Source organism: Lepisosteus platostomus, chromosome 17, assembly GCF_059453375.1.
Source record: "Lepisosteus platostomus isolate fLepPlt1 chromosome 17, fLepPlt1.hap1, whole genome shotgun sequence".
Lineage (NCBI taxonomy): Eukaryota > Metazoa > Chordata > Actinopteri > Semionotiformes > Lepisosteidae > Lepisosteus > Lepisosteus platostomus.
In genome coordinates this window covers 9770137-9796627 of record NC_142627.1, presented here as the reverse complement: position 1 = coordinate 9796627, position 26491 = coordinate 9770137, and the positions used below count along the sequence as shown (strand labels likewise).

Sequence of the window (26491 nt, the reverse complement as noted above, 5' to 3'; positions counted from 1 at the left end):
ATCAAAGCAACTTGCACAAGGCAACTGAGTAATACATTTAACTTCACACGGACTAGTGATAAAAACATTCCTAGTAGTACGCTGAATGATGCTTGCGTCAAAATAGCGCTCTACACAGCCTGTCTGGGAAGTGCTTCGCATTCGAAAGTCTCCCTTCACACTTTATGATGATTAGCAGTAGTCATAAGTAGTAACAGTTAACATACTAATAATAATAATAATAATAATAATAATAATAAACACAAAATACAGAAATGCTCATTATAAATGAATGGCAGAATCTTTACTACTATACTATTGGTAATGTGCAATATATGACCGAAAATATACTACTGTACATGTTTAAATGTGCATATTACTTTCTTGGAAGAAACAAAAGCTCATTTGTGTTTAACTTTGCATTCACGTATTTAAATAGAATCTTTGCAACCAGATCTTTAGTTTTGTCGGGGAGCTAACACACACAGCTAAATTGAGTATCTAGTGAGTTATTTGAGCTGGGTTTGATATCTTGTTATCCTCTGGATATCTAAGCAAAAACCCTGCAGATTCACATAATAGAGCATGCACATGCACTTAATACTAAAACAACAATAAAACGAATGCATTCTTAGTTGTATTAGACTAAAAAATAATGCTTTATTCCTACTGATTAACTTCTTTAAAAATATTTTTTAAATCCTTTTTTTTCTACACCATAGCAGTCCATCTCCCCTAATCAGTTATAATCTATGAGTCTGTTATAGAAGAGGTGTCTCAGAATCAAGTTTGCCCTGTAGTTTGGTGTCAGTGAACCTTAAGGTGCAGGTGTTGTGGTCTGTGCTGAAAGATATCGGACAGCAGGCACATTACCAAGAAATAATGACTGGATGGTTCAGAGGATGTCTAGACTTCACTAGTTCTTTACTAGGTCATTGCAGAAGATGGTGAGCCCATAGAGACATTCATTTGCATTATCTGTCATTACCTGTATGGATTTTAATATTTTATGATCATGAATAATTTGATAAACCATGCTTGCTTATCCTGTACTGTTGTGTGAGTTATTAGTTTGTGAAATTATCATTTTATCAGTGTTGTCAATGTTATTACTCTGTTATTGCTACTGTATGGTAAAAAGACGTCAAATTTGCAATTAGAATGTTTTTGAATAAGTCATAATATTTACTGGTAGCCATATTATTGATCACAATATCTCAGTTAACGTGGCAACACTTCAAAGCAGCAGAAAGTTTATAGGCATACAAGGTGATAATAACTTATCAATGGTTAATTTTTCAATTCAAAGAGTATAAATATTCCTGCAAATTTTATGCCAGGAAGGAATGGAGGAAAAATGAACATGATACATTTGAAAGAATTCAGACAGACTGAGAAGTAATCAATTTTTTTTTGTCTATAAAGTGTTAAAAGCTTTAAAAAATAGCAGTAAATGATTTTCAACTTCCTTAAATCTTCAATTGAACTGCCCATCTGTCCACAAGACATCACGCATGAACAGAGGTTAACTTTCTGCACCCCTAAAAAAACAACATTCAATTTCTTAACACTAATTGCTTTGCAGTAACCAATATGTATCATTATATGAAATGCATTAGCTAAAACATGCCTGCCTTTTGGCTTTCAAGACCAGGAATTGCTTTTTAAACCAAAAGGGAAATGAAAAAGCCATTTTCCAGCAAATCTCTTCAGTATTAACACTTGAAATGACCACTCTCTTTGGGTTTTGACTGGCCAACAGCGGACTGACTTCCTCTGTGCTGTATTGTATATGTGTTTGAAATGGGACAACGTGTCTCTTTGGCCAGTCTATGTGACCTCCCGTCTGCAGCTTGCACTTAACACTGGAGATAACATTCACTTTATAGCACAACTCTGGCTCTTAGCGTGGTGATAGACATGAACAAACTGTTCCTCTGAAATGGTCTGCCATTTTCTAACGGCGCATTTATGCCTACTGCTTGTGCCCTGTGTGAAATCTGCCTGGCCAGACAGAGTGGCTGTCTCCAGCCTGCCCCGAGACGAATATCTCTGATAATACAGCCCCGTCTACTGAAGAGGAAAACTGGGAAATTAAAGGGAAAACAAGGCCAGTAATCAATACGACTGGCAGGTAAGGGGTTGAAACGATTCAATGTCTTTGGTAGGCTCTTTGATGAAGCTTCCACTCCTGTACAGTTGCTGCAGGTGATTGCTTATATTACAGCTTTTTCAAGTTTTTATGGTCAATTTGGTATTCAGATTTTTTTCACGCTTTAATGGTGTTCCCCAAGAGGGCAGTAGCTAAGTATATTTTTGCCACTTATTTCAATCAGCATTGCTTTGCAATTATTCAACACCGGTATTATTAGGTTAAAGTAAAACGCCGAAGTGGACATCACTTGGAAACCCGATACTGCACGCAGTCAGGGGCCAGGGAGTCATGATGACATACTACTTAACCTTTGCCTTCACAATGGCAGCTATACTGCAGACGCTGGTCAAAATCCTAAAGACAACTTAATGGTTAGGTTGGTTCAGTTGAAGGTAACTTCACAACATAATGGTCCTTTCCAACAAAACTCGGAATGAAGCCGATCAGGATTCAGACCACATTTGGATTTGGATCAAGTCAGTCAGCTTCTTGCGCATTTATTTTATTGGCAAAAAAAGCATTTCAGCTGTTTATATTTTGTATACTTAAGCACGGTAAAACTGGCTTACTATTAGCAGATAAATCATATTTATGAAAAACTAAAAGCAAACAACAAACACAAAGCCTTAGAGAAGCTAGCTATTCATTTTCCCTTGGTCTTTTGTGTTTGTCTACTCTTTGAGAACCTCTTTACTGTTTCCCATTTATAAGCTGTTGCTGTATCAATATAAAATAGTTGATCTGGTTCCAGCACTCAAACAGCTGCTTTCTGTTTCTGCTTAATTCACATAACCCTCATAACTGTATATACAGTACCATCCAATAAGAATACAATCAACAGCCACACATTGATGAGAAACACTGTGTACTGTACATCGCAAAAAGAGTTTCAAAAGGCAAAATCTGTAAAGCAATGATGGATCAAGGATAAATTCACCTATAGGCATTTGTTCCTGTAGATGAAATAAAACTGTAAAATTCATGCATGTGCAGACTGAGGTAAATCTGAGACAGAATCATATATACTTGATACCTGTTGATATCTGTGATGTGAATGGTTTGAGTTGTAAATAATAAGTTCCTTATTATTATTATCCACGGAATAAGTTCCTGTCCCTCGGCACAGTACTGAACTTCAGAAACTCTGTTATTAAAGGTTTAACTTTAATTATTACATCAGTGCAGTATTAATCTAGACTCTCAAACCAATAGCTCAAAAGTCTCATAAAATTCCACACATTATGTTAATACATTCCATACCACCAATTTAGGAAAACATTTTTTTAGTATTTCTGCTGAATATTACCGTCTGAACAAAACAAGATATAGGGCAGTAGTGTATGTTTACTCTGCATTCATTACATTACCACAACCTAAAGACCCCACTGTCATGACAAGTTGATTAACTGTATTATGAAAATAAGCACAAACTTTGTTTTCCATTGAGATTTCCAGAATAATGACATACTTGTGAAGATGAGCTTTAGAACATTTAAATTCAGTTTGCATTTTTACCTTGAAAGATAATCTTAAATTATGGTCTATCCTGTGAAAAATGACCCCCTGACACACCCCAGCAAAAAAGCCTATTAAAATCAAATCTAAAAAACAGACAAACAAAATGAATGATATTCATTTTAGTAATCTCAAAGTTTTAGTGTATTCATTTTTTCATGTAAAATCCAATGTAAGAACTGAACCCATGAAGTCCTAAAAGAAATTGCCCCCGACTAATGCTGAACTATTATTTCCTCAAAGAGATTTTAGAGATGTGATAAATTAACGTTCGGTCCCTTTTAAATATTGGGATGTGTACTGTTTGACTCCAGTAACTGTAAAGCTGTAAAAACTAAACCAACTTTTTTTTTAATTCTGTGACAGGAGGTACTTAACATATTTTATTTCACTGTTAATGTGAAAAGCTGTTCTGAAACACCTCGTGCAATTTCTCACTCCTTCACCCACCTGATCTGGTGTGCAGTGGGGCTACAGAATTGGTACAGAATGGTTTCTGTGTCACCTAGGTGAGGAATACTCTTCAGCGGTGGATGATGTTGCTCCCACTGAATATGGAAACCGATTTGGAATCCCCTGGGTTGAAAAGCACTGTATAAATTAAATTAATTATTCATAAAATTCCACTGGTGAGCCCTACAGTAAAGCACACGTGTGCACAGTGGTCATAAGGCTGCCTTCAACCATTTATTTGGAACATTCTTATTCGATATTTGATACAGTTGTTTGACAAAAAGTTCAATCTTCTCTTTTTCATTTGTAAAGTTTTGCACACCTTTAAAAAAATTATAAACTACATACTTTCACTCCACACTTTGGGATGTACAATGCAGGTGAAATACACATATCCTCGTTTAGTGATCTAAAAAAAATACAGTGAACACGTTTGCTAGGGATTATTCGAACTACATAAAGTACATTTTGTGGTGAGAAAATAACTTGCATTTACTTAACACCCAATTACTAACAGCCCTTGAATGTGCATTTTAGTAACTGGATGTTAACACGGTTTACATAATTATGATTGTATATTAAAAATTAAAGGACCTGTAAAGGATGCCAGTCTCCAGGGAAGCAGACCACGAATTAGAAATTGAACACTCATGTGATTGCTAGCAGAAGTGTTATGATATTCCATACATGCCAGAACCTGCAAAGAAATAGTTTTTACCCCTCACATCGCCAAAACACCATTAATTAAAACATCTGTTAAAATCAGTCAATAATACAATTTGATGGAAACTATCATATTTTTACATTTGATCACTTTTTCTCTGCATCGGTGCAGGGAATATCTGTTTTTCTCCTCATTTTCTGTATTTGGACCCACAAGATGATCAGTCCAATACTCTTTCCTTTAAACTCATGGGGTTGAACATTTTATTTATGACACTCCAGCTGAATTTTAACTTCAAATGAATGAATTCTAGTCAGCTGAACATAACAGTCGTTGTCTGAGTGCTATTATATATACCTTTACCTATTAAACCATCATTAGAGTTTAGCATTTCTTTGTTTTCTGATGCATGCATCGCTTCAGGAAAACACACAGTAGATTGTGTTATAACCACCATTCTCTCAGGTGTTTAATTTGTGTAATCCAAAATGAGTGACTAGCGTCTTAGATGATTTAACGTACTAAGCAACATGGAAAAAAAACACACACTTTGGACAACAGTAGAGTCACTGCAGTCTTAACACAATATCTTATTGTTGATTAATAAGGTGCTACAGTAGGTACACTGCTATAGTAGGTGGTTAAATTCAACGGCGTCGAGAAATCCAGCACTTCTTTGACAAAAACATCTGGAAAAACAAACCCAAAGAAATACCAGTTCAATGAGGGCTGCACCTCAATACAGTACTATACAGTACTGTGCCAGCTCCCTCAAAGTGCCTTTGTTAAAAATAAAGTCTTCTGTGGTGAATTTCACATTAAAACATTTGGTATTAAAATTTACAAAAGAGGATTGCTAGACATACAGCTTATTAAGCCTCACAAAAGGTATTAAAAGAAGATAACACTTCAAGGTTACAAGGTACTTTGTTTGCATATAAAAATACTCTAGGTACAGTACACCCAAGGCAGATCTGTACACTCGGTGAACACATGGTAGCATGCATCGCTGTGATGTGGGTCACACACCTGCATGCGCAGGGTGCTTCTTTGCTGTTCCTCCTCAGCGTCATACAGCGGATGTGATGAGCTACTGTGGGGAAAAAATGTGACTCAAGAACATCATGGGCATTGGACAGGAAGGCGAAAGGACAGCAGTAATTTCCTTCAGCAGTGGCTGCAGTGCTCAGTGCAGAACAGAAAAAAAAAACACTGATGTAAATGTGCAGATTTCATGCAAGTTGAGGTGATATTTTGCACCCAAGACACATTTCCCAATGCTGGCATAAATATGCTATATGGTTAATAGAAAAGGAAGACCACCCAGCACTGGAAAGATTTTGCCTCAAGCATGTACAAAACAATCCAATAAGAAGGTATGTGCAGTTTTCCAGTCTAAAGAAGTAACTATCTGTGTCTACAAAATGAAATTAATCAACTGCATGTACTGGTTATCGGGAGGGGGCGCTGATCCTTCAATCTCAGAACCCTGCGGTTTGTGAGAATATGCTGATGCTTGTGAGAAAAGGGAGGAAACGAGAAGTGTTGCCTTTTTCTCTCGATAGAATGTTAAAAAACTTCCTTAAAGTAAATACTGAATTAGATATATGCTCTTCAACCTATTTGTTTCAGTAGTCATTTTCACCTCATACTTCTTTTTATTCAACCATACAAATTTTAGAGCCCTTAATAAACAAAACAATGGTTTTAAAATTGAGATTTGTAGGCGAGAGGAGACACAATGTATACTGTAGATGCATAACGCACAGTGTCTATAGATCAAAGGGATGCTAAAACACAAAGAGAATGGGCACTTTTTCTGCAGTTTGAGAACATTGGAACAGTCCAAGTGAAATCCAGATGGATCCATGTAGAAAATCTGTACTGCATTTTTGTAAGTTTCCGTAACTGAAGAGCAATTAGCAATTTTTCCCCGTGAACGCACCCTGGCTCTACAATTTACAGATAATCAAAAGTCCTGCTTGGGTTTTGTGCGGCCAGCAAGACCACGAGGTCTAGATGAGTGGACTCAGCCATGAGAGGATAAAATCGGTCGGCTGATGTTGCTGTTAGTTGTCATAGCTGTCAGCTCCCACCTGCAGGAGAGAGGGAGAACAAAACATGAGCACCTAAACTGTTTACCGCGACTACCAGGAGCACCATGTGTCAGGTCATCTCAGTTCAGCTGAACAGTGCTAAAGTCAAAGGAGTGCTCTAGATCCCACTAAAGCATTTTGACCACGCCAAAGTCTACAAAGACAGATTCTATTTACATATAACTGGAATGTCCATTATGTCTGACGTGTTTTCTTGTCAACCTGCAGTCTAGAATGTCAAACCCTACATATACTGCATTTATTAAATAACATGTAATCTTTTAAGAATGAAGGTCCAAAGGTCTGTCCCACTGTAGACAAACTCCTGGCTCAACTTTCTGGGAAAACGTTTTTGGCGGAAATGAATCACAGTTAATGCACTTTGGTTTTCCAGAGGCATTTTTAATTAACAGTACAAAGAAAAGTCATGTTACATTAGAACTGTACAATGCACTACTATGACCTCATTTAGAATATTGTGTAAAACTTGGTGCCAAGATGCAAAAAAGATAATACAACTCTGAAATTAGTCCAGAGAATTTGAATAACTTTACATTGACAGGCTAAAAGAAATGGACCTTTTTAGCCTTGAAGAAAAAAAGATACTGTACAAGTAGGGTGGTATGGTGATACAGTGCTTTACTGGGGTCCTGGGCTCTGAAGTGCTATTTGCGTGGAGTTTTTAAGTTCTCCCTATGTTCATGTGGCTTCCTCCCACAGTGTTAAGACATACTGGAAAACCTACTTTATTGGCTTCTGGAAAACCTGGCCCTGGTGTGGGAGTGCCCTGCTATGGACTGATGTGTCATCCAGGGTGTATCCACCTTGCACCCATTGCTTGTGGGGATAAGCTTTAGCTTGCCCACGACTCTGGATTAGATGAAGCTAACAGAACACGGATAGATGGATGATTCAACATGGTATTTAAAAATGCCTCAAAGGCATTGATAAAGTCAATCCGGTGGACTTCCTCAGAGTGAAACACAAACAGAGAACACAAGTGGAAACTACATGGAAGTGCATTAAAAACTGAGAACAGGAGGCACTTCTTTACGCAATGAGTGGTGGGAGTCTGGAGCCAGCTACCCTGCCATATTGCTGAAGTTGATATCCTGGCATGCTGGATTGCTGGCTCAGCTACTGAAAAACCATGTGAGCTCCAGACAAGCATAACAGCAGCCTCTTACTTGTAACCTCATGTTCTTAAGCATCTTAGCTTAGTTTTGCACATAGAGAACCTTAATAAAACTCACATGTGGCAAATACCATAGTACTACAGGAGGGAGAAAATGATGTAGAAGAAAACAAAGAATAGAATAAGAATGAGGCCAGACAAGATGAAATAAAAAAGACTTTCTTCTCTGTTACTGCTTTCTGTGAGAGATTTTGCACTTCTAATCATTAAAGAAGACTCGATATCATGATCATCAATACAAAATGTTTTGGGTGTGTACACGTGCAGAAAAAAGACTTAGAGTAAATATCTATGAACAAGTCTGGGGTTACGTTTTCCCCCAACAACAAAAAGCACCCTTAGGTTTCATTTCTGCCGAAGTGGGTGTTCTTTCTCGTGATGTGTAACTATTCTGCGTCATGAGGTGCAGTCTGTTTTCTTTCCCTGCCTTGATAAACAACTCAAAGATGGCGCAGCAGAAGAAAAACACACAGGGGGAAGCTGTTGAGTAGTGACCACTTTGCTTGTTGAATAACTATCTGTGGTGGGTTAGACGCATTGCCTCCCCGTCCCCATAACATTTCTGGAAAGCTTTAACATTAAGTTGCTGTAATCCGATAACCAGAAGCTGGCTGCTGACGAGGTCTAGTGGTGACCTGATGAGAGGTGAAAGGTCAGGCCTCAGATTGTTATCTATGGCTCTGGTTTCAAACTCCCTCACACTCACTGTGTGCACAGCAGCTCTGGGGTAAGAGGGAGTAGGTGCCCCTCAGTCAGGTTAGAGAACCCTTAATAAGGGCAACACAGTGAATTGGACTCTGACCTCACCCTCTGCCACAGCACCTAAAAGCTTCTTTAAGGCAGCAATGCAGTTTCTATCCCTGCTCTCAGCGAGGGAAGGTTAAGTTAGAACTACATTCAGTTCTTTTGTTGACGGTTGTAGTCAGAGACTCCTTTCACTTTGAATAAATAACCTCCTGGAGAGCTTATGAGGCCTAAAGAGACCAAACATTTTTCTAAATAAATAAGGAAAACCACCAATAGGCTTGTTTTTAATGAGAAAAAAAAATGCCTTAACCAAAGGGGAACAATTCTTACCTGATGTCATGTGGGAGCCCAGACTGGTCCAGACTGTACTGAATAACAGCTAATTTGCATAATGTCTTCAGATTGGGGCCTTATTAATAAAAAAAAAAGAACAGTAAGATGTCAGGGCTATTTTTATTGCAGTCTTATGGATTACTAAGTGAAGCCAATGAACAACAAGAATTCCTTTGGTATCAAAACAACACACAGAATTTCTTAAACCACTCAAAAACAAAAGCTTAGGTTATATTGTACATAATGGTGACTCCAGTGTTTCTCGTTTATGTACTGTAGCAAATTGCTGTCTATCTAGTGGTGCTGTCATTCCTGACAACTCAATACCCTGACTTGGTTACAGATAATTTACAGAGAACGGGATTCTTTAGATCTAGGAAATATCACTCACTTTCTCCATATACTCTGTTTCAAAGATTTTTTTTTCTTTAATATGAGACAAACAGGTGTTTTACCAAAGATTCAAGGACAAGCTATTCTATGACCTACTCACAGACATGACTTAGGGAATGTTTCTTCTAGATCACACCCATGTGGATACTTCCACATAATAAGACTGAAACAGAAGTCTGGCGGTTTACCAATAAGTGCAGTGAGTCGGAGGAATTCATTAATACCCTCAACTAAAAACACTAACCTCAACACAGATCAAAGAGATGGCTTGTCCCTTTTCCACCTCGTTGCACCTTGTGTTAGATTGTCTTTCAGCCTGCGTCAAGAATTTGCTAGCTGATACATGGATTCACTGCATGGATGTTCAGACTGGCTTAGCAAATGTGATCATTCACAAATGCTTTGTGATGGAGGGGGAGCTTAACATGCAGAAATATTTTAAAAGGGCCGAGGGTACAGTACTGTATGTAAATGAAGGCAGGGAAAGTTAAAAGGTATGGATCTCCTGCCATCCCTGAAATCTGAATCTAATTCCCAACTTCCGTGCTGAAAGTGTATCGTGTTATTACCAGAAATCCCATCTTATTGCCGGGAAAGCAAAATTGTGAGGGCTGGGGGGTGGGTTGTTGAAGATCAAAAGATGTAAACAGGAAAAGTATGTAGAAAAAGATTAAGATCACATACTGAAGTCTAGGATGTACAAGTCAGAATGATCCATGAGGTTGAATTCATCTCCCATTCCCTGTTCTGGACACGGGCTAAAGGAAAGAAAAATTATTTTGTCAGTATGTGATTTATAGTGATTACATTTCTTTCTCAAAGTCAGAACACATTTGTAAGCTCCAAAAGCTGTTACAACAGGAACCAAGTACTCTATTTTCCCCATTGTTTTAACCTACAGTAGTTCAATTTCTGTCAAATATTATCAGAAAATGAACTACTGTATGTAAACTGGAAATACAACTTTCAGAACAAAGCTTATTACATTGATGACTACTCCTGGCCAAAATGTTAAGTTAGCAAAAGATTATCACTCTCTCATGTAGTTGAACAGGACAACTCACCTGTATATGTTTAAGGGGTTCTGTTTTAATGTACACAAATGTCCACAGCTATATGGATAAGTACAGTACTTGTATCTATTGTCATTGAAATTATGTTGCACAAATTGTAATTGATCATAATGATGACATTATGTTAAAGAAAAGAGAAACAAATATTTGATTTGATTTGATATACCGCTGGTATGTAGATAATAGCATTTCAATGCTATTTTAATGCATGAAAACTTTTAATGGAAAGCAGGCAAAGTTTTTAAATAGGATTTCACACTGATGTGCTTCATGAGTCTTGTCTACATCAGCAGCCTCAGGATGTGAAGCCAATCACGAAGGGAATCATGCGGAGATGCAGTGTTACTGTCCTGCTGTTAATCGCGAAGCTGCTGCCAGACCCACACTGCGCACTGCAGAGCCTCTACAGCACAGCTGGCTCTATTTAGGACAGCAGGACCTGCTGGGAATGACGGTCTTGCAGGTAAGTGGGCGACATCAAAAGCAGTGACTTCACTCGCTCACAAAGGCACTCCAAGCCGTAGGTGTGGTCTCAATGAAGCAGTCAGCACAGCAAAAATAAAACAAAACGCACATTTCTTTCTATTTTTAGTGGCATGAAGTTATCTTTAACTATTAGGAAGCCATCAAGAGCTCACATTATTTCCCACCTATATCAAGTAAAGTAACGAAAACCAGCAAGGAACACAACCAGGAGTTATCCAATGACGCAAGACAAGAGACAGCATTGCCTAAGCACAAGTACGGCGTGTGTGTATGAATAGAATGTATGACATATATATCCAAAGATATGCCATCAACCCACGTTTAGAGTCACATACTTCTTCCACTAGATTTCATTCATTTTATCCCTCACCCTCATACTCAGAGACTGCAGCCAATGAAACAGAAAGTTATTCGCCAGACTGCAGGGCCTCTACAAAGACAGTGACACCAGGAGGACTGACGCAAGGTAAGGTGCCCCATTGAGCTTCCTGATGACATTTGGCTCCCCCCTGCACCATGTCACTTCGGCCTTTATCTCCGCAGTACAAATTCAAGAACAAATGTAAAACGAGCCTTGCGAGACATGTTTAGGCTCCTGGCCGACCCTCACACACAGATCAAATAGGCACTGCAGCAGCGTGATTATCAGGTGGACTGCTCATTAGGTGCTGAGGAAGCGAATGGGGAGTCTCACAGTGTAGACAGCCTGGCCATGCTGATAACACTCTCCCCAGGAGCGTGGTGCGTCTGCCCGCCACTGGGAATTAGCATTCTGCATCTGCTTCCTGTTGAAATGCAAGGATGGTTCCCCTTCTGAACACCTGCCAAGCTCAAGGAAAGGCTTCAAAATGGTTCTTAATCTAAGAGAAGGCACTTCCAGAGTAAAGGGGGAAAAGACACAAAACGATTGCCCACATTAAAGATTATTTCTAGAATTCCATGTATTATCTCTTACATATTTTTTGTGAAAGAAAGTGCTTGTGTAAATAAAGGGATATATATATATAAAGTTAGTGTTTCTGTAATGTCCACCCTGAAAGCTTTCTAATTAAATAGACTAATCATTAAGACCAAAGCAAAGTGCCAGTGAGCAAAGATAATGTTCCAAATCTCATGAAGCTCAACTATGGATACCAAAACACAGTCTGAAAGTCCTTCTAAAACCTCGCAACTGCCAACTTCAGACAATTAAAATTAAAAAGCTGGGAGCACTGACATTAAAATTTTGATCCAGAAAACTATGTAATATCTTGGCGTTAAAGTTACTTCAATCTGGAGGATTCTGCAATTTCCATTTATTATTGGTCACTTCATTAAACAACCAGCTATGAAATCACCATTTTGGGACAGAATACAGTAAGAAGCTTACCTCAATATGAAGCAACAGGCTTAGATTGTGTACAGATATAACACGTTTTTTTTCCTAACTCAACATCACTTACAATTACAAAAGCTGACCATGCAGGTCGAAAGGTCCTACCATGTCCTTTAAAACCTGCTGCCTGCAGAAACCACGCGAGGACACTACAGTATATGTAAACACTAAAGGCTACTTATCCATGAAACCCATCTGGAGTGTACGAGTCTTGGACCTAAAGCTGTCCTCTGAAAACGAAAGTTTGTAAAATGAAACACTGAAACAACCTCAGGTCCTGGGACAAGAGCCCTTCTCTGTTCTCCTCAAAAGAACCTCCAGCACTTTTCCAGGATGTTGTAAGGATTTAATGTTACTAATCTTTCCCAAACAAACAAACGGAGAGTGAAGCACACCTCCGAGCAGGGAAACACGACTGGAGGAATCCGAGGCCTCAGCTGGGGAACTCATTACATGCCCCCGGATACCCAGGGGGTCAAGCACCCTGGATTAAGATGGAACTTTTATCAGCTTTTCCCTGCTTCAGAAAAGAAACACTGTTTATAACAGAAACACAGGCCATATGATTGAAGGAAAGGAGTGGACTTTATCTTCTGTTTGGAAAACCCATTTTAAAATGTTAATTAACAATGACCTGTTTCATGAATTTAACCGTAAACCTTTTCTTCCCAACTTAAAATATACAGATGAACATCCCACAAGACATTATTGATTACTTTGTCTATAGACAAAATATTTTGTTTGCCGCAAGTATAAAAAGAATGTCCCTCACCCAATTAAAACTCAAACGAAAACTACCGCAAACACCACTGTAAATATAAATCAAAGATTCAATAATAACGCCTTCAAAGTCCCAAATGTAATTCATATGACATATGACTCTTCGAAATCAATGCCTAATAATTGTTGCTCTTTGCTAAATTCCTTCTACAAGCCTGTACTTACACATTCAAACTGAGACCACAACCAAAGATGTATCATCATCTGATCACATGTCCCCAATATAAAGAAGGAAGCAGCAGTGCAAATCACGGTGTTCAAAGGCATGTCACACTGTGACACAAAATAATGGAAATAATTTGATATTTAGGGTTGTTAACCTTATAGCACCGCATCATAGAATCTGCTGTACAGAATAACTGAGCTGCTCAAACCCATGCCTGAACATACACTATTCTGGTCCTGCTTCACAGCTTTCTAAAGTAGCCACCTAGTCCCGTAGTCAATCATAGCTTTGTGCTGTTTGAAAGCCCAGTATTTATTATCTGTGGTTATTTGTAGAGTCATGAACCTGACCTGTCCTCTGTAATGGGTTGACCCAAGAAAAGTGTTGTTGGAGCCTTGTTCTGTGAAGCTGTTTACTGTGTTTCCATCAGCACGGAGTGTGGTGTGTGTGACTAATGAGGGAAGACAGAGCGTGCTAAAGCCCAGCACCTGCCAGTGATAACCCCCATCTGCTGACAGTGGATCTTCAGCAGCACTGGACACGCTCAGTTTCACCTGGACACTCGGGCGAACGCCTTATCGCACTGTAGCGATGTGCCACAGGGGCGACACAAAAACAAAATCAAACAAGCTTGTTACAAGTTCCAGAGGAATAACATTGCCCAATCAGGAAACGCCTACGCTTTGGCTTAACCTGCATAGCTGAGGGCTGTAGGACCAGCTAGCTACAGTGGGATCCCCATGAGGGGTGAGGCGCTGCAAAGGTGGAGATGGGGTGGAGGAGAGAAGCAGAAAGCAGATTGCGATTCTTCTAGTGATTTTAGTATGTCGTCGTGGAGTGTTAGATTAGTGGAGGTGTTTGTCATCTCTCCCAGTCTTTTGCAAGAAACCTGCAAAACTAATCTGTAAAGCTGATGAGACCGTGTTCCTTTTTGTTTTAGTCCTCAGTAATGATCAGTTTAATCCCTGCCACCCAGACAGTTTATATGCCCTTTGATAGAATGCAGCAGAAAACCTGATTGAAAAAGTTCTTTAATTTACATCCCATTTCACGATATTCACCGATGCACACAATTATTCATATACATTTCCCAGTTGCAGCAACAACTTACAAAAGGCTACAAATCAAAGGGGGCCATTCAGCCCATCAAGCATTGAATAACAAAGTCAATTGGCAGAAGACTACACTGAACCCGAAGCAAAGGGGAGTCTATGTATTAGCAATAGAAGAAGGCAGAAATTACAGAAAAAGTGTTAGCTGAATGTTTTGCCTCAAGTCACAAAATCCTTGGGATAATCTTATTTTCGTTCCCTAGTCTCAGATGGGTCATTCCGCTACACAATCTGCTGAGTTTTATTAAGTGTGAATTTGCTTCTATTGGATCGATTAGCTACGCTGGGAATCAGTTAAAGGTCCCTTGACCCACTGGGCACCCTGAAGACACTCCGCACAAGGTCTCGAGTCACCTTGTGTTATAAAAATAGGGATTGCTTTTTAACACAACACTCTGTGTAAGGGTGTCTAATTGGGACTTCCAATTCCTACTGAGGTCGTTTTCCTAAAAAGTCAGTTTTATGTGTCTCATGGGACTCCATATTTGTAAGAGCTTTAGTAAACAGAAGGGGTATGAAGTATAACCTTGAGAAAGAACAAAATTGCCTTTATAATTTCTGTGACATATAGCACACATAGCTGCTGGGGTGTTCTGACATCCAGGTCAGATAGTTTCTCCTACAGCAAAATAGGATTTCAAAATCCTTAAAGAACACGGTTTCAGTAAGAACCTATTTACTGGTACAGCATAGAAATCAATATTACTGACATTGTAGTTATGATAAAATGGTAGTTATTTGTGGGATATGCTCGAGGTTAGGATACATACAGCCTGCAAGCTAGCCTATGAAAAATTAGCAAAGGAAAGTGCAATCATGTGTGGTACAGGATGGTGATTAACAATTAACAATCAACATATTAAAGATATGAGGACTGGTTTTACTGGACTTCACAATTGGCCAGACCTTCTTTCTAGAGGGGTCTTAATCAGGTCTAAAAAAAATCAGAGAGAAGTTTAGACAATTTGCTTTTGTGTAAAAATAAACATTCAAATTATCTTCCTTGGACATTTCTAACCAGCACTGACACAACCATCTGAATTGTTATTCCTTCTTGGATCCTATCTATTCCATCTTCATCCTCTGAAAGTTATCTTCCCCCCTTCCTGTACCTACTTCCTGATGACCTATAACCCTTAGACCACTTGGGCTGTAAGGAACTCATCATGTGCAATAACTTCCTGAAGAACAACTTATCTGCTGGACCAGATGCACACCCGGCCTGATAGCCCCCACACACTCTTTTCTGCAGGCTGGCTGCCCCTGCTCTCCACTCCCACAGGACTCCCCTTTGAAATGGTTTTAAAAAATGTCACAATCTGACACAATTATTATTATTATTATTACTAATAATCCTCACTCTCATACAGCGCTTTTCCTGGACACTCCACTCAAAGCAATATAATGGGGACTACCTTACACCACCACAGATGTGTAGCACCCACCTGGATGATGCAACGGCAGCCAAAACGCACAAGTACGCTCACCACACACCAGCTATCAGTGGAAATGATGCAGCCAGTTCATAGATGAGGATTATTAGGAGGCCATGAATTGAACAGGCCTGGGGGAAAATTGGCCAGGACACCAGGGTTAACACCTCTATTCTTTTCAAGAAACAAAAAGGGATTTGTTTTCATTCTACATTATTTACAACACCTCTTATGTATTATGTATTTTAACCTTGTAATAAGAATAAGAGTATTACTTCAGGCCAAATGGTTACTCTATGCAGATGCAGAGGACAGGATAGAGCAGGAAAACAGCAGTATAGTATTAGTAGGCGTAGCGTGAAAAAACGATTCCTTTAAAGTTGTTATCATTTTCATTAGCACAAGTGATTTTAAACCAGGAAGCAGCAAAAGGAGATTACATATTCTTCGAAAAAAAAAATACAAAAAAGTAGGAAAAGCATATCTTTGTGATTTATATAGGATATTCAGGCTGTTGTTTAAATAGTCCCCAATGGCCAGCTTCACACTCCAGGCAAACACTAAAGACAGGCAAAAGAAAAATAATGCGCTTCCTGAACAAAATACACTGTTCCAGCTCTTAACACGGTATTCAAGGTCAGCCAAAGGGAGGAAATGGAAACAAAATCCGTGATGCAAAACAGACCTGTCATTTCAAGAGCTTTGGCACCCAGTGTACTGTCCACTAGCCCATTTTCTGTCTCCCTTATTCACCATTAGGGAACTTCAGGGCTACTCCAGCTCTCCTTACTATACTGTAGGAGACTTTCAGATCATTTACTCCTCACTGGACTGTTAGGACTGAGAATGAGCAGCAAAGAACATCTTTAACTGTCCAGCAAAGCTGTCACCAAACCTCCTATAATACCTAATCTAGTTTAAAAAAATAAAAATGGAAACGTGGTTATCGCTTGGTTATTAGAACGACTGGAGACTGTGTTATTCCACAGATGGAGAAATGATCGTTTCATAGCATCAACAGTAATTATGGCACTTACAAAGATACATTTGCAAAGTCGACTTCGAACTGTAAAACCAGGATACAGAGAATCCCAAAATGTCAGGGATCTACAAAAGGACGCCTCTGATTTGTGCTTTATAGCCTGTGTTGATTTCTCCAGCAGATAATTGCCGCCTAACACAACTAAAAGGCCTAGTGAACAAACCACACACTGCTCAGGAGATACCCATTATGTGCATGTGGAGATACAGAGCACTCTAAAAGCATCTGAAGGCTTGTCAAACTTTGCTTTGAAGAATAAGGATAGCGACTCTCGCAGATAAGTTAAGGTTTGTTCTCCTGCGTGTCATGAACTCGAGTTTTTTTCTCTTTCTCGCTTATCTCCAGCTGCCCGGGGCCCCCTTGTGCCACGTGCGAGATGCCCCACATCCTGCCAGGGTCACCTCACATGTTTGACAAGCCAAATCTGCAGCGCAGAGGGGAGGCCCTACAAAAGAATGGAAACCTCTGGCATCTCCACTCTGACCTTGACAAGCGCTAAACGTGCAAATAATCCCAACCGGTGGAATCGCCTTTCAGAAGAGTGTGTCGGACCGTCGTCCTCCCAGGACACCTCATCCGAAAAACCCCATCTGCAGGATTAACAGACCGTGCCGCAGACAAACAGAGCTAACCAAGAAATAAAAATAAGAAACCTTATATTATCAGCCCTCTGCGCTCTCCTGTTCTCATTTCCCCATGATAAATAAATAGCGCATAGGTTTTTTTGAGGCACAACTGTTTCATTTTGTTTAAGCCCTGGTTAATGTAGCATGTGTTTAGTCTACCCTCTTGTTTCAAGGTTAACCTGATGATGGCACCAAGCAAAGAGACTTGAGTGCTGACCCCTTGGGTTGGACAACTAATTGAGACACCAATTTTAAATGCCATTAAGACAGGGAATCACAAAGAGAATTCTGTTTTTTCTTCTTTAGGAATGCTAATAATATCACCCACCTTGAACATCCTGGGTGCAATAGTTTAAAAAAAAAAAAAACAATTGTCTCATTTTATTTCCACTTACTTTAACACCTTCCTACCTGGGAACTGCAAAATGCACTGTAATGGCAGAACATCAAAGCGGTGAACAAAGCAATGGTATCAGGCTCTGTCTAAAAGGTTCAACAGACCTGCTGTGTTTATGGACTTTGCATTCTTATATTTTCATGCATGCGTGCTGGATGAGTGAAAATACTGCTTAGGAGCATCTAGGCAAAGTCTTTCCCTCCTCCCTACAGAGGGCAGTTATGCAGTGGCGGGGCTGTTCTGGGGCTAAGAAAAGCACAGCACTCCCTGTTCAGGGTGACCCCATGACAGACAGGGTAGGCGCAAGGCAAACAACCTGAACCTTTATTTTAAAAATAAAGCAGCAGAAAAAAAAGTTAATTTTGTGGTTTCTGCTGAGGGTCGGCTTGTTTTGGCTAACCGAAAGATTACGTCCACCCTGGTCCCTCCGTGAACTCGCACAGCTGTGTCAAAGGACACTGCCCCACCAGAGCCACAGGCTTCCAAACACTGTGAACACAACACAGGCTGTTTGGACAGAAATTAAACCCTCTAAGCCCTTGCAAAGGAAAACTCAATCACTCATTCCAAAAGGAACAGCAAGACTGAAGTTGCCTAGACCTTTCTGTACATATTAAAAACTATATTGCTAGAAAGGTTTGATCGCTTTGTGTAGTGTTGACATGTGTGTGGATGTCGGTGAGCTAGCTGTTTCTTACATACTACCGAGAAACATTGTCAATCCTGCACTTTTACAAACGCCGGATACTGTAGTTCCAGACTACACTGTATACTATTGCAGAGGGAAAGAATGCAAACATAAATGAGAGGCATGTCTCTCATTTTCACTGCCACTTGGAAATGAAAAAAATCATCAGACTCTCAATAACTGTATTTCTAGAGATATTACAGAATACTGTTTAATTATGGGTGAATCAGTTTTAAAAGGCAGCACAGAAAACTCTTGATATGCAATTCTCAAATAGGGTAGGTTGTATTTCTTTTAGATACCAACCACTCAATCTAGGCTTTTTATGTAATAACATACTGTAGGGTGCAAATTAGAACTGATTGCTAGGTGATTGCGAGATGCTTATGTAGTTAGGAAATGTTATGAAAAATAAATAATACATAATAAGAATTTAGAAACAAAGCTGATGAACTTTACAGGTGATTAAGATACAGAGAATACTGTGAAATACTCAGCTTCCATCTGATAATCCCCATAAATGGCTTTTAAGGAAAAGCCTACACCAAGGTCAGACAGGGAGTGTTAATGTCAGAGAGGAGACACCACATGTTCTCTGTAAAGTGCCTGTCAGGACTTCTGATCGGCTGCAGAGCTCTGTATTTACAGAGGAGTCTGTCAAACACTGTTACAAACAGATTGGAAAGAAATTGACAATGGCATGTTGACAACTTTTCATCAGAGAACATTCAGAGGATATTATAAAAAGTGTAAAAATAATTTCTCAAATGGAATCAAGAAATTTTAATAAAATACTGCAACTTTCTTTAGAGATTTATTTATCTATTAAAAAAAGGGAAGAACTAATTGCACTGTTCACCTTTTATAGATACATTAATGCAAATGTAAAAAGTTTTACAAAATGTATAACCTCTTCCCACACATGAAAAACACTTAGTGATGAGTAACTCCTTCCACTAATGTGATGTTCTTATTACGGCTAATCTCTCTTACACAGCATGGTCCTGATGTCCCAGTGTCTACTGAACAGTTTAATTGCTGCTTACCATACTTATATTCACAAGTGAAGGACACACCACACAAAAAGCTACATATGTCACCTTGTTTCCAGTTATCTTTAACTTTATCTTTTTCCAGTTTATAGAATTTAAATCTGTTAACTCTCCTAAACCTAAACAATAAATAAAACACTCCAAATGTTAAAAGCACAGAGGCCACTCTTTTACTAGCTGTTGCTAATGTTTCTGGGATTTAGTCATTTGCAGTGGTTAAGGTGGTCAATTTGTCGACTGTTAAAAGCTTTTATCCTTTAATCCACCATTAAGCCCTGATTTCAGACTCACGAGCCACACACAGAGAAGTAGCCACTTGACTGAAACCTAATGGTTAACAGCAGAAACTACGCAGGCTAGATTAATTTCAGACCCCTGATTGTTCAGGACATTATTCCAGTTTTTCAGTGCAGACCTGACATAGGATCTGACAGATACAGTTTAGAGGAGAGAAAAGAGATATTATGAATTAGAATTATGTTAGAATTGTTTCAGAAAATTAAAGTAATATTACTAACTATACATTTCCCAGGTGAATCACCTCATCTCTAAAGGACCTCTTAATGAACAATGAGACCCCATCAGTGTGCTGGTGGTGTATGGTATCCCTATTTGGGTAAACGAGGTGCCCTTTGGCTAGAATCCTTGGTTAAGAAATCCTAGAGTAAAACTGAAATATGATGTGAATCTTAGAATTCTGTAAATTGAAAAAAAAAATCCTAATGAGATCAACACTTACTTCAAAATGACTTGGAAACCACACATTAAAGTCCCAAGCTCCTTTTGTTAAGCACAACAACATAAGTTTAACATCTAATAGTTTGCAGAAAGCCTTGAATATGGCCAAAGTGGATTTTCAGGCACTTGAAAAATATTTCTACACATATTAACTACACTGCCCCCTACCAAACCTACAGCATTCCTAAACTGCACTATTTTAATTCCTCTTACAAAAGTGTTACGTAAAATTTAGAAGTACATCATTTCTGTGTGTTTAATGTGAATTTCAATCAGGACAAACAGGGCAGAAAGGTAATTCTGGAAAGACATAGCTGTGATGTTTCCCCTCCTGTGATGGCAACCACCCTATTTCATAACCTCATCTGACTGCTCATATGACAACCATTCCCACTGAACAATGCTCCCATTTTGGCTTAGAAGAGAACATATTCAGCTCTGCTGCACAGCATGGAAGCCCAAAGAACGAAATCCGACTTGTGGGAAATGCAAAAGCAACTTCAAATTCTTATCCAGAAATGCTGCCACATACAGTAGAACGACACAGAAGGAGAAAGCTGGGCAACTCAGATCTCCGCTGCAGCGTTTCCCAACATTTTCAATCGAACACCAATCTGAACCGGTGTTTCTGGCCCCCAGTGCCTGGGGAAGCTCAGCCCAGGTTGGTTTCGTTCAGCAAGGCTCCGGCCGCCACCAACAAGCAAGATGGTCTTAGAGGCAAATCAGCACCTGGAAGGTCTGCTCAAACCCATCTGATGAGACACTGCCTCAGCTCTGTAGGAGGAGAGGCCCTGCAGGATAGCTACACCTCCTTGCACAAGAGAAAGTAAAGGTCATTAGTGTCACCAATACAGACCTGCCAGCTCAGAAGATCCATAAGATGTGGGACTTACTGTAGAACTACAGCACATCGGAAAAGTAGATTACTGTATTCACTACCTGACCCTTCTTGACTGCAGTGGTCACTGAATGATGGTATAAATCCGGAACTGTTGGAACAACACAAGTCAATCAGACCTGTAGAGCGGTCCTACTGACAGAGCTGTGCTACTGTAGATATCACAAGACTTCTGTCCATTTGCTACATGTACTACAGGTGCTACATGTAGCTGCTCATCAGTTGTGATTTGTGACAGCTTCATTAATGCTGTTTAAGCCATAAAACATAAAAAAAAAGACCTGAACAGGCTCCGCTGTAGTATGCGTTTTCACTGTTACGATCGGCTTTATCTATTTTATAAAGGCCAATTTCATCATCATTATCTTACTGGTTTTGCTTTGATGATAATATTACTCACGAATAAACACAAAATTCAACACTGTCGGCAGTTCAGTTGCTCAAACCGATAAAAACGGAGGTCCTGAGCACTTAAGTCATCAGAGTTCCCGAGGCTCCGTTTGCAAGAGCAGAAGGTGTTAAAACCCGGATGTCCAACCTAAATTCCACTCTGCACTTGTATGAACTGATTTAGCTGAAGTTTCCCCATAATTCAGCTGGGGAAGCAGTTTCTCGCTCATTCACCTGACCTACTGTGCAGTGCAGCTGCTAGTGCAGAGGGGTGCTGTGTGTCACCCAGGTCTGGTGCTTCACTTCTGTGGTGGGTGAAGTGAGTTCTCTCCCCTTTGAGATCCTTCAGGATGAATGCTGCGACATAAATGCAAGGTACTCTAATTATTATTATTAGGATTCTTACACAGTCAAGAATTTTAATATTATCTGTGGCTCTTTGCTGGATTTATCTCGCTTGGGAGTTTCATTACTAAACGCATAAGGAGTATAAAATCTTCCAAACCTGCTGAAGGCTCGGTCAACTTGCTGACAACAGTGTCCCCTGTACTGATAAGTGACCTCAATGTCAGGACACTTAGCAGAGCATTCCTAAACACAACCCTCTTTCCGGCTTGGGATACTCTCTGCACAAGGACTGCGCGGTCTCCATTCCCATTCAGCAAAGTGCAATGTTACCAGTCCAATTCATTACAAATCAGATGTAATGTTAACGACAGCACTGATGACTACCATTATGGTTTTTGCGATAAAAACAAAACTGTAACAGCGCGTGATAATAATTCTGACACGGAAATGGAGGGATGAGTTGTAAATATTTAAAACCTTGCGATACGGCGCGTGGCAAACGCCGGAAGATTGTGAGTAGCTAGCTGCCCTAAACAGAGTACAAGCCCCGCCACGTGGATATTTCTATATGATGCATATGGACAGTCTTGTGGTTAATCAGACCCCTCCTGCTGTGCACAAACCCATCTTGTAAATGAGATAAGCAGAGCTGCAACAGCCGGGTAAAGTTACAGATCCTGTGATTCTAGGCTCCCCAAGGTAATAAATCAGAGGTCCCGGAGAATTTCACGCCCCTCTGCAACCCAGCAGGGCTGTTTACACTAGTGTAAGTGGCGTTGAATGGCCAGGGCCCAGGCACGGAGCTGCCATTAACACAGGGCCCGGCCCTCCCGGCGCACAGCCACTTCTGGAATGCGAAGTAACTCGCCGCTCGCGCCGTCCCTGAGAAAAATACCGTCCGCGCCCAGAACGCAATGATCCAGATGGGAGAACCCCCCCCCCCGAACAATTCCAAAACTGAGGGAACTGTGAAGTCTGGCCTTCCATTGAATTCGAAGAAGGAAATCAGAGAAACAGAACGACTTCAGCATTGCCATTTTTAGATCAACACTTGTGATCAATATACTGAACTAGCCATATTAACTTATTAACTCAAAATCTATACATCTGAAGTTGGGAAATTGTCTGCCAGCTGGCACAGTAAGACCACCATAATTCAAGTACAGACTTCATGTTATATTTAACACAGTACAGAAAACATCTACAGCATTCCCATTGATACAGAAACACATGAAGAACCAGCCTAGAGTAGCGCTGCCTTTTACCTAAATCTGACCCCTTTGAACACAGTATGCTTTAAACCAAAACCGTTTTATTGTGCTTCACTAAAACAATAAATTACATTTAACAAATTCCTCCACTAAAGTAAATATCATAAATGGTAAGAAAATATAAATGAAGATGCCTATTTGAGAAAGAATAATAGCAACACTTTCTCAGGGTACAAAAGAAAGAATATATACATGCACAAAATATTTTTTGAGCATCTGTTCTTGTATGTTGGAACTTTGGAGAAGTGTTAAGTAGTGTTAGAAAAAATAAAACTGCAACAATTTCTTGTCTTGAAGGACCAGAATACTACTAGAAACTACTAGGAGTACTATAGAAAAGACTTGACACAGAACAAGGAATTAACTGTGTTTTTTTTTTCTGAATAAAAAAATGCAACATGTAGTAACTGTAATATATAATATGTTTAAAAAATGTAACAGTAATATTCCTTTAAATATAGACTTCAAATTATGTGTTATTGCCTTTCAGTACCTCTCTGTGAATTATTAAATACAGCTGAATGGTTCTTAAAGCAAGGCAGCTACAATCATATCCCAGTGGTGTACTAACACTTAGGAAAAGTGCACCTTGTATTAGGAAATAAAAATTTAATGGGTGAAGAGAGCAAATGAATTTTATTATTTACTAACACGGCAAACTTGAAATGAATTCATATCAAAGCCCAACTGTATTACTGTATATGGTAATGTAATAATGATCAATGTTATTTTACTATTGCGGTCAAATATTAGTAATGGTTAAGATAATTTTGCTTCTAAAACTAGAGAAAGGGATACTGCTGTGTTTCCATAAAGAACACACAAAACAATCTGTATTCATTTGGTTCCACCCTAGAAAAGAAAACACTGATCTTTCATCGAAGCAAGAAAGACACCTACTGTATCCCTCTCCGAGTGTTATAAACTAAACACAAACAAACAAGACAGGACAGCAGTCCGCTCTGCCTCTGTGTGGTCCTGCTCTCCAGTGCTTGTAGGAATCATGTTCTCATTTGTACAGTAACTGGAAACACACCTAGAGCAAGCTCTACACAAGTGTATGAAGGACCACACATCCGCCCAATACATTCTGAATCTTAACAGTGATGCTCTATTGAACCTCAACTTAGAATCAACAACCAAAAAATGCATGTGACAAAGTTGTATCAGGACCAATGACCGATCATCCACACTAAGCCTTCAATGGTATGTACTTCCCAATTCTGTCTATCCTCCTTTGAAAAACGATGTAGCTGTGTTTCTTGATCTGATCCTGAAGACGATAATTTGTTTAATGTCAGCAGGGAGAGTATTTCATTTCTCTTTGTGACACTGGCTATAATTTATCAACACAACGAAAGCCTCTTCTTTCGAAAAGCCAAGGGCTTCTGCTATCTCTTGTGGACAGGAAATCATGATTCCTGAAAGCAAACACTAGTTTAATCCCCAGAGGAATGACATCTAGGCACGTCTGTGCCAGTTAATAATAACAGTCTTTTGTACTCACATTGTCTTCCGCAAATAACTCTGAACGATATTCAATAATCCTTCTAGAAACGTTTTTTTTCCTCAGAAATTAAAAACTCTGATTAGCTTTTCTGTTTGTTTTTTTTTCTTTTCAGGCTGTGCATCTTAAAATCTGTTTTTAAAAGTATCAGATTAAGGAAATTGATAAATCCATATAATAGACGTCACAGATATTTCCCCTCATCTCTTAATTTAAAAATGGTCTGGGCATGGCTCTGTCCCCATCACTGCTGCATGGCATGAAAAAGGCCATCTCAAAAATACTCCATTCCCCAAGTGCATCTTAACATCACTACTATAAATGTAATAATCTGCTTCAACACTTTTTACACGTGAAATAAACACAGAAAGGCGGGGGTGGGGGGGGTGGGCAGTGTGCAAATACAACAAAATCCTGCCTTTTCACAATAAAAACATCTTTTTCGGTCAGCAGATGGTCATCTGGGTTAATAAGCTAGGTCATACTGGGCTAGGCAGTTAAGGTAGAACACATAGGTGCCAAGACTGTGCAGTTAAAGACGTGGCAGTACATTTCTTTATAAAGCCGCTTCATTCAGGCTATCAGAGCAATGCCCAGTGGGGTTTGCGTGATAAGAGACTAGCTGGTCCTCAGACAGTTGATAAGTGTCCCTTGATGGGGCCTGATTCAGAGGGACAGGTCTGGTCCCTGCTGTTAACTACCTTGTTACGCAGCTACTGTACTATCAGAGGGACTCCGAGATGAGCACAAGTCCACTCTCCCAGACCTTGTCAGCTGCCTATCACAGGCTGGTATCTTCAGGGCCTGGAGATCCAGGAAGCACTACAAGCCTGAAAAGACTTCAAGTCTCCGTTCTGATGAAAGGAATCTCTTTCCTTCCTTTGCAATAAACGGCACAAATCAAACTCTGCAGGGTGTGCTGTGCCACTGCCTGTCCTGCTCCCCCAATATTTTCCATTTAGCGGAAGGTAGGATGTAGGGATTCAGTTGGGCTATAATGCAGGAACATACAGTACCTCCTCCTGCAAATGTATTTGTTCCTAAAAAAAACACATTCCCATTCCTGACACACTCAATTGAAATGTGTCTTTACATAAAGATACTAATTATTCAATCACATTAAATGTTCTTTTGTATGCATTGAGGCTGAAGTGAAATTTAATTCATGATGCAAAGATTCATTCTGGGTTGTAGTAAATGCAGTTTTCAAGTTTTTTTCTTCTTTTATGTATTTCAGAATACAAAACAAAAATTATCCTAACCACACAGGTGTTGACTTAGTAACTATCAAGTGAAGTCTAAAGTATCTTATTTGTAAAAAAAAAAAGACTAATATCTATATACAGTACTACATGTAGCATAAACAGCATAGCACTGCCAATAGACTATCATATGTCAGACAGATTGCGCGTAAAGTTCAGTAGCTTATTGGTAGGAGTGAACCTTTAGATGAATGAAGATTTATGCTTTTATAAGCCTCGTTCTGTCAAAGCAATATCATAAGGTCATGAATCAGAATACAAGATCTAGGCTTTCGGAGAATATAAAGACTTGCTTACTCAGAACATGCTTTTATCCT

General features: G+C 39.5%; 1 protein-coding gene and 2 long non-coding RNA genes across 8 annotated transcripts in view; 1 reads left to right on the top strand and 2 right to left on the bottom strand.

Moving 5' to 3' along the window:
- Positions 1 to 1947: 1947 nt before the first annotated feature.
- Positions 1948 to 17659, top strand: LOC148646099 (uncharacterized). Its single transcript, XR_015927994.1, has 4 exons — positions 1948 to 2113; positions 10894 to 11066; positions 11472 to 11555; positions 17343 to 17659. It is a non-coding gene; the product is annotated as an uncharacterized LOC148646099 (long non-coding RNA).
- klhdc3 (kelch domain containing 3) overlaps positions 3282 to 26491 on the bottom strand; it is a 38961-nt gene continuing 15751 nt past the window's right edge. For all 6 annotated transcript variants that reach the window (XM_088610540.1, XM_088610541.1, XM_088610542.1 and 3 more), the window contains 3 exons: positions 10215 to 10288; positions 9135 to 9213; positions 3282 to 6862 (listed from right to left, as the gene is read on the bottom strand). In XM_088610540.1, the coding sequence (XP_088466666.1) occupies positions 6796 to 6862; positions 9135 to 9213; positions 10215 to 10288 (220 nt within the window). In that variant the 3' untranslated portion in view covers positions 3282 to 6795. The remainder of the gene's footprint in view (positions 6863 to 9134; positions 9214 to 10214; positions 10289 to 26491) is intronic.
- On the bottom strand, positions 14339 to 26119 carry LOC148646098 (uncharacterized). The gene is made up of 2 exons (XR_015927995.1): positions 22030 to 26119; positions 14339 to 21487 (listed from the first exon to the last, which is right to left on the bottom strand). It is a non-coding gene; the product is annotated as an uncharacterized LOC148646098 (long non-coding RNA).